Consider the following 15,268-nt stretch of genomic DNA (forward strand, 5'->3'; position numbering starts at 1 on the left):
TCATGTAATAAGGTGATTTATTAAAAGGGATAAATTTGAAATATAATTATAAGTCATATAGAAATCCTAAAAATAATGAATATAAATAGACAAAAAGATTTGTCTAAAACAGTAACTAAAAATAAACAGAGGGAATAATATTTTGCTATAGTAGATCCAATTTATGTGTAATGCTTTAATCATTTTTAACATCTCATTGAGGAGTTGAAACAAAATAAAATGTTAAATTAATATTTTTTTTAATTTTAAATTAATTGATCTTTTTTAACAAGTTCAGAGATAAAAATAAATTTTTAGTGAACTTTCATTTAACCTAGACTTTAAATCAATGTTCTTAAGCTGAGAAGATCAAACCGTCTTCATTAGTGGTTCATATTGGATCAATTCAATTAATTTAAGTTATCATTTTCTAAAATTTAATAGTTATCAATTATTAAAGAAAAAATATATAACTAAATATTATTGATAAAAATATGATGGCAAATTAAAATAATTATTTTTTGTAATTACACTTTCTCCAATTCCTTATCCTTTTAGGAAAAAATCTTTCACAAGTTCAAATCATATACGCATTCCATGTTGCCTCTATTTAAGTTCTAAAGAGTTATAGTTTAGGTTTAATTTCCGATCATTCTCAAAACAAAAAAAAAGGTTAATTTAGTTTCCGATGAAGCAGGCAATAAGTAAGTTTATTTCCGACGAGGTGATTGAGAATATATTCTTGAAATTGCCGGCCGAATCCATACTCCGATTCAGGTGCATCTCCAAATACTGGCATTCAGTTCTCAGCAGTCCCCGTTTTGCCGCATCTCACAGACATCTCAATCCGAATCAATATTGTCTTGCTTTAGTAGAGGATGATTCTATAAATATTGTACAATATGTTGGACTGCAACAGAATGATCCAGTTGCCGTCTTCACCAAGAAACTCTCTTTTCCTCCGACTCAGCAGATATTTCCGATGTCCTGGCGCGATAATTCCAGCAGTAGGCTGTTCGTCTACTCCGGCTGGAAAACGGATTTGTTTTGTTCTTGCAATGGAATTTTGTGCATCGACATGATTGGTAACTTGCATAATGATGAAACCAGTGTATACATGAGCGACCATGTTACAGTGTTATGGAATCCATGCACCAATGCGTTCCGAGAATTACCAAAATCAGGCGGTTATCCAAAAGCTGCTACGGACGGCATCTTAGCTTATCTAGGGTTTGTTTATGATTCATCAAACAATGACTATAAAGTCATAAAAGTTGAGCGTTATTTTCAAGATCACTTGAGATCAGCAATTGATTTATTCTCACTTAAATCGAATACGTGGACAAGCATCGCCGATGATATTCCGTACGAAATTTGTGATGAGGCAATTGTAATAAACGAGGGAATGTATTGGTTACGACGTGACAATGAAGCATTAAATCTCGAAATGTACCGGATGTTTAAGATGCGTGGTAATCTTGATTTTGATGAAGAAGAAAATGAAGCTTATTTGCTGAGAATAAAAACTCGAGAGAAACTGTTTCGCTTCGATTTTACTACAAAATTAATCGCGGAGATACCGTTACCTCATATGGGTGAAAATTACAACCGCGATGAAACACAAGAGTTTGCAAGTTTAGCAAGTGATTACCTCTCTTTATTTACCAAAAATGGTGATCTCTGGTTATTGAAAGACGAAAGTTGGGTGAAACATATGACAATCCCTCCAATTTCTGGCGTTAATTTGATGCCATTGTTTCTCACCGAAGATAATTCCATTGTTACGCATGCCTATGATCATGCACAAAGAAGTAGAGAGAGACCTGTACAGGTTACCTATGACCCGCAGAAGTCTTCCTTCAAGTTATATAAGGTTCATGGAATCCAACATTCGTCTCGCGTCATTTTATACAACCAGACTCTTGTCTCGCCTTCGATCTTCGAAATTTTGTAGAATCGTTCAACAAGTAATTATCTCTATGTTTTAGTTATGTTTGGGTTATTAATTCATGAAAGCAATGTCATACTGAAAGGGAAACCAGAATCGTTCAACAAGTATTTTGTTTATTGTTCTTTAAGTTTGTTTGAACATTTCTTGAACTTGATGCAAAGCCATGTACTAAGTGTTTCTTGACACACCAGTAAATTAAATTGGACTTTCTTAAATTATTTTATTATCAATGTCTCAATTTTGTTGTTTACATCATCCTGCTTACTTAAATTTTCTTAACCTCATAAAAATAGTGTTTTCGTTGTTGAAAGTAGGCACCAATACGTTGCCTATGTTCATGCAGTTTCTCACTTGCCCAATAAAGGAAGAAAAAGGATGAGAATATGCTTGGGAATACATCAAATATAAGCAAACTTACAAATTAAACACTAAAGACTCATTTGTTTTTTTATGGATACATAGTCAGTTTGCATTAGTTACTTGATAAATGAAGGTATCTCTAGGAACTATAGGCCATTGAGTAACTAATTGTGTCATTTTGGTGTAGTACTAGTGTTCTTTTGGTGTTTTTTCAGTGTAATAGTAGTGTTTTAAACTAGGCTTAAATGCACCAAAAATCACCAACTTTCGCATGTTTTTGATATTTAACATAATTTTTTAATTTTGACATATTTAACATGAACTTTTCAACTTTTTACAATTAAGACCACGTGTGTTTTTATTTGAAAATAGTGTTATTTTACATCCAAAACGGCGTCGTTTAAATGTAAAATGGTGCCGTTTTACATCCAAAACGGTGAAGTTGTCTTTAATTATAAAATTTTGAAAGTTCATGTACTTTTTTACCAAAATTAAAAAATTATGTTAAATATTAAAAATACGCGAAAGTTGGTGATTTTTGGTGCATTAAAGCTTTTAAATTATAATTTTTTTGCTATGAGATGTGGGCAAGAAACATATATTTGAATCCAATTCTTTGATTTTTTTATCTTTTTCATTTATGTTTAATAGCTAAAATTTTCTTTTCATAGCTCATAGTCGATTCTTCATGTGTGAACATGGCTATTTCCTTCTTAAGTCGTCTCAATTTTCAAGTGACCTTTTATTTAAGGAAATTTTAAGTGTATTGAAACCTGGTGAGACCGTCCTGATTTAAAAATTCTTTAGTCTTCCGCTGATGAAACATATCGATCATGGAAACTTGAAGAACTACTTCAAAATATTATGAGATATGAGGGGAAGTCGAAGAAGTGCTTGTTTGATAATGTATATAACTCAATATGCTTATTTACTTTAATACTTTGATGAATCATGAACACTTTGGTATTTATTTAATGAAATTTTTTGGCATAATTTTAGTATATTTTTATTATTTTTTGGATTTTGATTTTAATTTGATGGATTTTTAGTGTATTTATTTAGTGATTTTTTGGCATATTTTTAGTGTATTTTATTATTTTTAGTGAACCGCTTGAACTGAACTATCACTCTGAGAAAGAACCCGCTTACTGGGACGGAAGAAAAACTTTTATCTAAGTTAAATCTTAAGATACACCTGGAAAACACCAAAAATACACTAAAGATACACCTAAATCACTAAAACAAATACTTAAGATACACCAAAAATAAACCTAAAAACACTAAAAAAAACTACTTAAGACTAAATAACACCAAAAATACACTTAAGATACAATAAAAATACACTTATGATACATGTATTTTTTTAACTCAGATAATTATGAAAAGAAAATATATATATTACTTATGGTGTATCGTAGGAGACAATTTTTTTTGATGGCGTATCATTGATTTGTTTTCTTGTGGGTTTGTAGCTCAAGAAGATAATCTACTTCCTTTACTTACAGTGCAAGAAACGTTAATGTATAGTGCAAAATTTAGGCTCAGAGGGTTAAGTATGAGCTCAAAAGATAGAGAAAAATTAGTAGAAAATTTGATGATGGAGCTTAAACTTTCTCATGTTGCTCATAGTTTTGTTGGTGATGAAGAAAAAAGAGGAATTTCTGGTGGAGAAAGAAAAAGAGTATCAATTGGTGTTGAAATGATTCATAATCCTGCAATTTTAATTCTTGATGAGCCAACTTCTGGGGTACTGTTCATCAACTTTTTTAATCAACTAGGTTCCAAGATTTATATCTCGAGGTCAAATAAATCATTTTTAATTTTTTTAACCGATTAAATCCCAAAACTAATATATTGGAGTCAAATAATGTATTTGAAGTATATAGATCAATTAGGGGTTATTTGACCCCTAGACAAGTTTTGGAATCTAAAAGTTAAAAAATAAAACTCATTTGATCCGGAAACACAAATTTTGCGATCTAATTGATTAAAAATATTAAAAATAACATATATGGTCCTGCGACTCAAGTTTGAGTATCAGATTAACCCTTTATCCAAATTTAATTGAATTTGTATGTGTTATTTTGCAACTTTCTCCAATTCCTTATCCTTTTTGGAAATGCTCATCCATTAGCCGCCAACATTTTCTTACACTGAATCCTCAACTCCGAGCTATTGAATATTTTCAAAATTAATTAGAACAAAATTACACCAAAAGACTTATAATACACTTAAAAACCCTAAATTAAACCGGTTAATTATATAAGGCTAATCCCTTGAAAAACCCCCCACCTTTCAACCCCCCTTCGTTTGCACCCTCACCTTTCAAAATCTCCAATTTTATCCAAATTCTCACCTTTCATTTTCAATTGCACCCTAAAAATATTAAATTAGCCCCTTTTCACTATAAAAAAGTTCAAATCGATAATTTATATTTTAATTCATATTCTAAATAGTCCTCAATGTTTAAATTTCAACAATAAAACCATATTTCTTAAAATTTTAAAAGTTAATTTTTTTATATAAAATAAAAATCAATTAAAAATATCATTAAATATGGTTTTGTTGTTGAAATTTAAACATTAAGGACTACTTAGAACATGAATTAAAATATAAAGTATCGATTTCAACTTTTTTCTAGTGACAAAAGCCCAATTTAATACTTCTAGGGTGCAATTGAAAATGAAAGGTGATAATTTGGGTAAAATTGGAGATTTTGAAAGGTGAGGGTGCAAACGAAGGGGGGTTGAAAGGTGGGGGGTTTTTCAGGGGTTAAGCCATTATATAATTCACTCTCTACTATTGTTCTACTAGAAAAATTACTATCCCGAAATTAGATAGAGGCAAATCCCAAAAGGAAAATGAATATAAGCTGAGATGTCACATTTACTAAATAAATCAAAAAATGCATCTCTATTAGGGGATAAATATATGAATAAAGAAAGGGAAATTCTTACCTAGTCCCGGTCCATGAATTTTCCATGCACCTACCCAATGAGGTGTTAGAAAATCTAACACAATTTTCTCTTTCTTCCTATTATTTTTTCTTTTTTCTTATTTCTCTAACACCTCATTGGATAGGTCCATGAATTTTTCATAGACCGGGTCTAGGTAAGAACTTCCCAGAAAGAAATACATACTACCAAATCCTATTTGCATCTATGATCTATCTTACACTTGCCAAAACTAGCTAATATATGCAAAAAAATTAAATTTCCCGTTTTCTTCATCATGAACTTTTGTACATTTCATCTCCCAAACATTAAATTTAGAGGCTAACTACTAGAAGTATTACGGACATGAAGGTCCCGTAATCAACTTTGACCAGCCATGGAGCCAACTCAAACCTCTCTAATTGCCATAATTTATGCAGTACGACGAGAAGTGAACTTACCCTGCAAATTAACCTGCACAGCTTGAATGATATAATTAAACTTATCCTGAACAACACACCCTGCTCCTATGCTATTGGTATCCTGGAAAGTCACTGTGTGACCAACCGGGAGCAGTCGGTGTAACGGCACTGTCACTATCATCAACCTGATGGCTACGAGAAGCACCAGCTCTAGAATTTGCACACTGCTAAGCATGAAGGCTCTGCCTAGCCTTATTAACCACCGCTGCTGCACTATTGCCACCATTGTCCGTACAGTATTGTTTTTATTCCACTAGAGATGCCAACATATCGCAGCAGCTATAGCACCACACTTTGGGATCAAATTCAAGCATCACAAGAGAACCCAGGTTCGCTGCCTCCCAGCACAGCAAAATCACAGTTGGACAGAAGGTGACAAGCTGATCCTAGATTTTTTTGTCTCCCTTGCCATCTTCAGTTGATAAAATCGTAAGAGTGTAACAAAGGAATTAATCAGAATATGTAATTGAAACTGAACACTTAACAAACACCAAAAAGAACATAAAGAGCAACAACAATCAGAGTTGCATGTATCCAGTAAGGAACGGGCCAGACATCATCATACAAGCAAATTGGTTTATCAAAGTCTTCCAAATTTCAGTGGAAGTTTCCTTACCAAACAAACACAATACTTATGATTGAAATAGCTAGAATAGAAATGACCTTTAAATTTATCAATTGCATGAGAAATGACCAAAAAAATGTGAAACAGCAGGAAACTTCCAGCAGCTTGGAGTCATATCAACATGCCATATTAACAGGTATTGCAGATCAAGGAATTAGAAAATTAATACACAATTTCATTAAGAATATGTACTGAGAATACCTGAAGTAGCAGCTCCATAAACTACTCCCTAGACCAATGGAGGCTAAGTAACAGGTTTTACGAGTTGCCCAAAAAGGTAAATTTGCCTCACAGAATTTACAGAAAATGTTGCAAACATATACATCATAGAAACACTATGTGCACAAATAAATCAATTATTAGTTTATTTAAGGCTACTGTTTACTTTACTATTAAAACTCAACTTGTGTTGAACCAATTTTTTTCTTCAAAGCATGCATAAAGAAAACAAATTCACCAATTCACTTCACCTTAACCTAATAATCCTATTTCACACCAATGGCCATTGCGAAACAATTAACTATTCTAGACTCATATGCATATAGCTAAACATTCACAAGCTCATAATTATGAATAATGATGGTAAAAATGAATTACCAATTGGTTAACTTTGTTTCTGCTCTTCAGAATCCTCCATTACACAATTAGAAATTAAGAATCACAATTCGATCAATGTCCCAACTCCCAAGTGGTCGATAGCCAACCCAGAAATTGCAGCTTGCAAAACATTTTAGATGCACCTTACATTTGCAAAATTATGAGGATGAAAAACACTTAATTAATACACCTAAAAACCACTTAAAGGACACTCATGAAACATTGATCGAACAGAACGCCACAAAAAACACTGAAATTACACCGAAAAAACACCAATAAGGTTCAATCAATGTATGATGAACACATTGCTAAAAGTGAAACCTAATACATTGTTTCATTACAATATGAATTACATTTTTTAATGAAACAATGTATGATGAACACATTGCTAAAAGTGAAACCTAATAAATCAAATACATATACCGTAATTTAACTTAAAAGAGCACAACTACTATTAAACCGAACGGCGCGACAGAAGAGAGTACGGCGGAGGAGAGTAAAGAAGCGAACGGCGGTAGTTTGGTTAGAGGCAGCGGTGAAAGATAACATATGAAAAGGTAATTAAGATTTTTTTTATTTTTTTATTTTCAATATAAAATTATGTGATTTGTTAATTTAAATTAGAGCAAATTACTATGAAGCCCCTCACATTTGATATAATTCATACTTTAATCCCTCTTATTTGAAAACTAAACTATATGGCCACTCACTTTTACTTCCGTCAACGTTTTAGTCCCTCCATCCATTTTTAGTGTTAGTCAACGAAGTTAAAGGACTTATGGGTAAATTAATTATCAAACCTAAAGGACGAAATCGTTGACAAAAACAAAAGTAAGGGGTGAAATAGTTGAGAAAAACAAAAGTGGGGGACCATATAATTTCGTTGACTTCGTTGACTAATATCCAAAATGGACAGAAGGACTAAATTGTTGACAAAAATAAAAATGAGGGGCTATATAGTTCAATTTTCAAATAAAAGAGACTAAACTGTAAATTATGTCAAATGTGAGAGATGTCATAGTAATATACTCTTTAAATTAGTGACATGGCATTAAGTAACTAACCATATCATCATATAAAACATAACGGTACTAAAAAAAGTGGAGGCAATATCAGTTACAATATCAAGTAAAGTTTGGGGACTCAAATTACCTCTCTTCGACTCAACATCTTGATTTTTACACATTTTTTCAAAGTTCTTATACTGTTTCTTTTTAAATTTCTTGTCTTCAACCATTAAAATTAAAAATGGCAGAGGATGAGGAGCAAGAAAAAGATTCGAAGAAGATGTGTTTAAATGCTTTAGAGAGTATTTTTGTAAGATTACCTATTAAAGACTTTACAAGATTGAAGTCTGTTTCAAAATTCACTGTTTCTTTAGGATCAAGTTCACATTTCTTTAGTTTGAGATTTAGTTATGCTGTGCAAAAACCTGAATTTGGAAAAGAGAAATTGCTTATCTCCACACCCACCAATTTTTTATGTTTTGATTACCAACATTCAAGATTCAACATTGACAGTCTTATCAAGATTGATAATCCTTACTCAGCGGCAATGTCTAGATCAAAGATTGAACATCGGTCTTGTGGATCTTTGGACTGGGGAGGCCACCGCACCTCGCCCCAGCCTTTCTACGCGCCTGCTTGGTAGTTGAATGTATACGGTTAATCTGTCATTATTTTTCTCGTCTTAAGTGGTACTTGCTGATTCAGAGATTAATCAATGTGAAATGCAAATTACATATACTTCAGAAACAAAATTCTAAGAACATATTAACATTCTAACCTCTCTTCTTAGGAAATTGGTTTATGGTATGAAAATATTTTGGAAGTGAAAGGCCGAGATTGTTGTTTGTGTGTACTCGGTGGCATCGTATTTCATATAATCCCCTCGAGGGATGGGGAAGATTCGAGTACTTGTATTTCTATCTCTTTTCCTATTGCCTAACCTCCATTTAGGGTGACCAATTAATTGTTATTTGTGGTGCAAAGGGGAAAGATAAAGCGGCAACGAGAACTGTGCATTAACTTAAAACTAGACACGGTCGCCTCTAACATGTAGGTAGCATTCCCGCTATCTATTATCTCTTTAAAGACGTGAGTATGCAGAAAATTCGCTATTGTTTGTGTAATGCTTATTATGAGACAGCCATGAAGTACACCTACTTCGTGGATGATTCCTTAGACTAGGCATGGAATATCAAGCGCATGGAGTTTCCCATCTTTGAAGTTGAAATGCTGGATGGAATCTACAACTATCTAATATAGGGATTCCTGGAACAGAGTTCCCATTATCTTATGTTTTCATGTAATTTCAGGCAGACCGCCCATAAGTGAGGTACTATTAGTTAAACTTCATGCATTGGTATTTAATGAATATGCATGGAATTCAAGATTCTCATCATCTTTTTTTATAACAAATCAGAACTCTAAAGTCTTTATTTGTTGATAGATATGTCAATCCATATAGTTGAAACAGACCATTGTTGGGAATGTTTTGGATTTCTCGACAAATTCCCGTAGAGGAGTTCCACAGAACTAAGGAACGTGTCCTATGAAGTATATTACACCATGAAAGGTACCAACTTTGGACATTTTTATTTGTCTTTCCACAGAAAAAGATACATTTTAAAGTCTTCAGGTCTCATTCTTGAATTAGAATCCCAGTAAAACATCTTATTATACTAGCCTTATTATCATGATTTTTTTATCATCTATTATTGGCTTATGAGGAGCATGTTGAAAGCGTAAAATATAGAAATAGACTCAAAAAGTCTTTTCCAAACCATGCAAACTATTCTGAATTTGAATATAATTGATGATGGTAAAAACGAAAACATGCGAGCCAGTTTCGTCTTTTCTTAAAACCATTGTAGCAGAATGAGGACACATGAGCCAACATAAATATTTGATGATTGGCGTTGAATTCTTGGAAAAATTGGTCGATTCTTTAATCAAGATTCTGGATTCTTGAAATAAAACCTTGAACTGGCGTAGAATCTTTTATTTCTTGAGATGATATAAAATTTGAAAGTAGTTGATTAAAACTATTAAAAACTGAATTTTGGAGAAATAAACTTTGAATTAAATGCATTTTGTTTTCCTTTTTATTTTTACCTTTATGAATTATTAACAAATTTATCATTTTTCTGTAACATCTTTCAAATTACTTTGCCCACCAATTTATATATTTAAACAAATATGTAATACCCACAATTTAAATTTATTTTCATATTTGTTTTTTGTAATTTATTTAATATAAATGATTATCACTTGATCTTTTATTTTGAAAAGTTATTTGAATCTAAACTGAAAATTATATATAGAAATTGCACAAAGGGAGATTTTCAAAAGGGTAGATTACTATAAAAAATTGTCTTTTAATAAAATACACTAACTCACCCCCTGGTTTTTTTAAATTTATTATGACATCCTTTATATTTAAATATATTGTAATATCACATCCATCAGGTCACTTTTTCATTAGTCAATTTTGTCAGACGGTTTAAATTTGACCCAAACTTATTTTTGTCCAATACATTTCATCCGAAAATTATCAACAAAAATTACTTTTTTCTAAAATAACAATAAAATTAATTAACTATGATATAATATTTAAATAAAAATGTATTTATAAATTTTACTAAACATTTTTAAAAAATTAAATAATATTTCAAAAACTAAATTATTAAAATATGGCTGTTTATAAATTTTATTGAAAGTGAATATATTAAATAAATTTTAGATTCATATATCATCATATTTTAATAATTTTCATATATCAATATAATTAATAAATAATCTCTTACAAAACAAAATTAATATAAAATCAATGTAATTAGTAATAATTAATTTGTTGAAATGTTACTTAATGTTTTTAGAATTTTTTTATCAAATATATAAACATATATTTATTGAAATTTTATAAAAAAAATTATTTTTATTATTATTTTTATTAAATTAATTATTTATTTTTCTAAAAATAAATAATTAATTTAATTTTTAAAAAGAAAATTGACATTTTCGAATGAAACTGGACAAAAAATAAATTTAAGGGTCAAATCGAACTATTTGACCGAATTGGCTAACTAGAAAAGTTACCATATGGTTGTGATAGTACAATATATCTAAATATGAGGACTAATAACCATCCATCCTCCTCGATCTTTACCTTAAACTTCACTAAACCCCCTATACTTTCAAAAACTTACCTAAATCCTTGACTTTATGGCGGCGCACATTCACGGTACTTTAAAATGAAATTACCCTTAAAAACAATTCGGCGGCTAGCGGCCCCACGTCACCTAACATATCATAAAAAAATTCAAAAGAATTTGAAAGAGCCAAAACATCCCTAAAATAATTCAATCAAACCTAAACTCAACCACATTCATTCTAACCAAACCAAAACCTAACCAAAAAAATTTAATCAAACCATCAACCGACGTCGGTCCAGCCATCACCACTGCTCCAGTCACCACTGTTTGTCTTCTCAGATTTGTCGGCCCGCCGCCCGCCACCGGTTGTCATCTTCGGCGACCAGCTGTTCTTGAAGAACAAATTTACATATGTTCTTATAACAGATTTGAGATATGTTCTAAGAATAGATCTCATTCTTCTCAGATGAACTGAGAAGACTGAGTTCGTCTTCTCAGTTCATCTGAGTTCGTCTGAGATCTATTCTTAAGAACAGATGTGAATATATTCTTCAAGGACAAATTCACATCTGTTCTTAACAGATGGTCGTCGGAGACCGACGGCGGGCGGTGGGTGTTGGTCGGATGGTTGGATTAAATTATGTGTAGTTAGGTTGTGGTTTGATTAGATTAAGTCTGGTTTAATTTTGGTGTAGTTAAATTAAGGGTGTTTTGGGGTTTTAAAATATTTTTGGATTTATGATCAAGTGGCGCCGTTAAATTTTTTTTTTTGCGCCGCTAGCCGCCAAATTTTTTCGTAGGGGTAATTTTGTCCATAGGTACCGTGAATGAGCGCCGCCATAGAATCCGGAGGGTTTAAGGAAGCTTTTGAAAGTATATGAGGTTTAGTGAAGTTTAGGGCAAAGGTCGAGGGAGGGTGGGTGATTATTCATCCCCAAAATCATCAAAATTAAACACCCACAACTTCATTCATTTAATTAAGGCTTAATCACCAAAAAAACACTCATCTTTTATCCCTTTTTCAAATACACTCTGACGTTGCAATTTTGTCAGTTGCACCCTAATTCACACCTTTAGTTTTCAATTCCACCCTCAAGTACTAAATTGATCGCCTTTTCATTTGAAAAAAGTTAAAATAAGTCTTTTTAACTTTTTATGTGGAAAAGAGTTCAAACCGAGTACTTTATACGGGTTTTTATGAATTTTTCCGAATGAAAAATAGTCCAATTTAATTTTGAGGGTGAAATTGAAACCCAAAGGTGCGAATTAGGATGCAACTGACAAAATTGCAACATCAGGGTGCAACTGAAAAGGGATTAAAAGGTGAGGTTTTTTTTGGTGATTAAGTCTTTAATTAATATGAAGAACATATAATTAACCATATACTCATTTGACTAAACACCAAACACCGAAACACCAATATATTCATTTATAGACTAAACATAAACTTCAAATATTAAAATTCTAAATCATAAAATATATAATTAACTTGTCAACCCAAAAATCTAAGCACAACCCACATAAAGATTAATACTTTAATCAACAAATATAGCTTTGCATGTAAATTTTAGCAAAGATCACCGCATAACAAACAACACCCATAACTTAAAATTTTACAATAATATAACACGTATAATTTTCGGATCAAACAAAAATCATCACTTCAAGATTTAATCCAAGAATACCATGAATTTTAAAATTTTGGGTTTTCATTAAAAATCATCATCTAAGCTTTAAAACTTAAAAGTAAACAATACCCATAAATTTATTTTTGAATTTAAGTAAATAATTAAAATTTTAACATTTTTCTCTAGAGTTCAAGAACACTCAAATTCTCAAAATTTCATATTAAAATCACCCATGAAATTTTCAGACTATATAAAACTCAAAAGTTAAAATTTTTATCTCAAGAACACTAAAAACTCAACACTAAAATTTAAGTACTCAAACTTAAAAATACCAAACACCCTTAAGTTTGATTATCCCTTAAAGCCATAATTTGGAGTAAAGTTTGAGCTTTTAAATTTTTAACTCATCACCCATACAAAAACGAAGTGAAGTTTAAAAAAATAATAATCAAAACCCATTAAATTGATCATCTTGAAAAGCCATATTTTAAAATAAAAATTCAATGTTTTTGGTTTTGAAAAGCTACCCACACAAGGCCATATAAACACATATTTAACTATTTTAAAAGCTTTAAATATATAAAATAATATTAAGGAAGGGGTTTGGATACCTTTTAGAAGCTTAAACAAGTAGAAATAATGGAGTTCTTTTCTTTCAAACGGGGTGCGTACGGTTTATTAGAGAAAAATAGGAAGAAGATTTTTTTGTGACTAGTTTCGCATTACGTGCTACGCACGTGGCTCGTGATGTGACTTGTCAATTTATATATTAATTAAATTTTATTATATTTATACCAATTTATTTTATTTTATTTATAATCGGCATAAAATTGACTTAAAGTAATTTAATAATATTATTTCAACTAAATTTTTACTTTTTAATTAAAATTTATGAAAAATGAAAATTATATTAATTAAACAAACAGTTTACGTAAACTAAAAACTCGTGAGTACATATATTAATATAAAACTATATATTCCTAGTAATAAACCACTATAAATATTATTTTTATTTTATTATTAGTTAGATATATTTGTTAATCACAAAGGATTGATGAGCAAACTTTAAATATTTTTTTAAGAAAGAGAACAAAGTTTAGGTATGTAATTAGAATCTTATTTGCAAGACTTTCAATTGTAGAGAGAACAAACTTCCAAATTCTTATTTATTGGACTTTAAGACCTTTATGACCGATTATTATGGATAGATATTACAAATAGGACACCATGATGTAAACAAATCTATATTATATATAAAAGCACGGATGGGGGGGGGGGGACAGGCAAATTTACTAAGTAGCCCTTTATAAATTATTACAAATTCATCAGTTAAATAATGGTTTTATGGTAATTTATTAATTAATTATATTAATAATTAATTAGTCCTAATTTATTTAGAATTTTAATGAAAGTTAAATTACTCCTAAAAAGAGGGTCCCGGCCTAAAGTTAAATTACTCCTAAAAAGATGGTCTCAACCTAAAGTTGGTTTTATGAAAATAAATTCAGATGCAGGAAGTAAAACTATGGGTTTAGGAGGAGATGTTGATTGTGCGGAGATGTTTTCTTTTTAGGCTTAAGAAAGTGTTCATTGGAGTCATATATCAAGACATGCGAACAGAGTGGCTCACGAGCTTGCTGGGCATGGTTAGTTTGTATGGTACAATTTAATGTATACAGATAAACAAGAAACCATAATTCCATAATAAATATACTAAATCAGTAGTTTTATATAAAAAATTTATTTTTATATATAGGTCGATTGTTGGATTGTTATGTTAATGCCCTTTGTATTTTATAATATGTAATTATTAGTTTAAAAATTATGAAGATAGTTAATTAGAGTTAGAGTATTAATTAAAATAAACTAAGTATAATATTATGTTAAAATAATAGTTTAGAGTATTAACTAAAATAAACTATTTTAAATATTTAATTATTATTTAATCATTTAAAATTCTAACTAAAATAAACTACTTCTAATATTACTATTTTAATTATTATTTGATATTTTATTTATATTCTCTATAAATAGGATAGATTGTTCCTAATTAACTAGCATTTTAATTATTGTTTAATATTTTATACTTACATACAATTTATAATTATAGAAATAATTATTAAATAAATATAAAAATAATTATCCTAATTCATAAATAAATATAATTATCACTATTTGACGAGTCACACTACGAGCCACGTGTGAAACACGTAAAGCGACACTAGTTGTTTTAAAATACTCTATAAAAGGTAATGAAATTATTAACGTTTGAATTTTACAAGAAGTTGAGTTCGATTCAAAATCATTACTTCCCATTCAAATCAAATTCTTCAATTAAGTTATATCTTTATTTATTATTAATAATTAGTAAATGACTATAATACCATAAGTTAAGTAATCAATTTAGTATAAATTAAAAAGGATAGTTCGGTAAATGTGCCTGTCCCCCCCCATCCGTACTTTTATATATAGTATAGATAAAGAAATGTTTGGCTATTTTTTATAAGGATTAAACCATTTTAAGGCCCCTTAATTATATAATTTCTATTTAAAAAGC

General features: G+C 30.3%; 2 protein-coding genes and 1 long non-coding RNA gene across 3 annotated transcripts; 2 read left to right on the top strand and 1 right to left on the bottom strand.

The window, feature by feature from the left end:
- Window positions 1-640: 640 nt before the first annotated feature.
- LOC126687512 (F-box protein At3g07870-like) lies at window positions 641-1,953 on the top strand. Its single transcript, XM_050382071.2, has one exon. The coding sequence runs from the start codon at window positions 668-670 to the stop codon at window positions 1,931-1,933; it is 1,266 nt and encodes a 421-aa protein (XP_050238028.1). The 5' UTR covers window positions 641-667; the 3' UTR covers window positions 1,934-1,953.
- Window positions 1,954-2,417: 464 nt separating this feature from the next.
- LOC126687513 (ABC transporter G family member 23-like) lies at window positions 2,418-4,469 on the top strand. The gene is made up of 5 exons (XM_050382073.1): window positions 2,418-2,423; window positions 2,506-2,512; window positions 2,962-3,066; window positions 3,763-4,037; window positions 4,425-4,469. The coding sequence occupies exons 1-5, from the start codon at window positions 2,418-2,420 to the stop codon at window positions 4,467-4,469; spliced, it is 438 nt and encodes a 145-aa protein (XP_050238030.1).
- A 654-nt stretch (window positions 4,470-5,123) lies between these two features.
- On the bottom strand, window positions 5,124-7,540 carry LOC126685842 (uncharacterized). The gene is made up of 2 exons (XR_007643742.2): window positions 6,928-7,540; window positions 5,124-6,117 (listed from the first exon to the last, which is right to left on the bottom strand). It is a non-coding gene; the product is annotated as an uncharacterized LOC126685842 (long non-coding RNA).
- Between the last annotated feature and the right edge of the window lie 7,728 nt (window positions 7,541-15,268).

The sequence above is a fragment of the Mercurialis annua genome, linkage group LG6 (genome assembly GCF_937616625.2).
Source record: "Mercurialis annua linkage group LG6, ddMerAnnu1.2, whole genome shotgun sequence".
Lineage (NCBI taxonomy): Eukaryota > Viridiplantae > Streptophyta > Magnoliopsida > Malpighiales > Euphorbiaceae > Mercurialis > Mercurialis annua.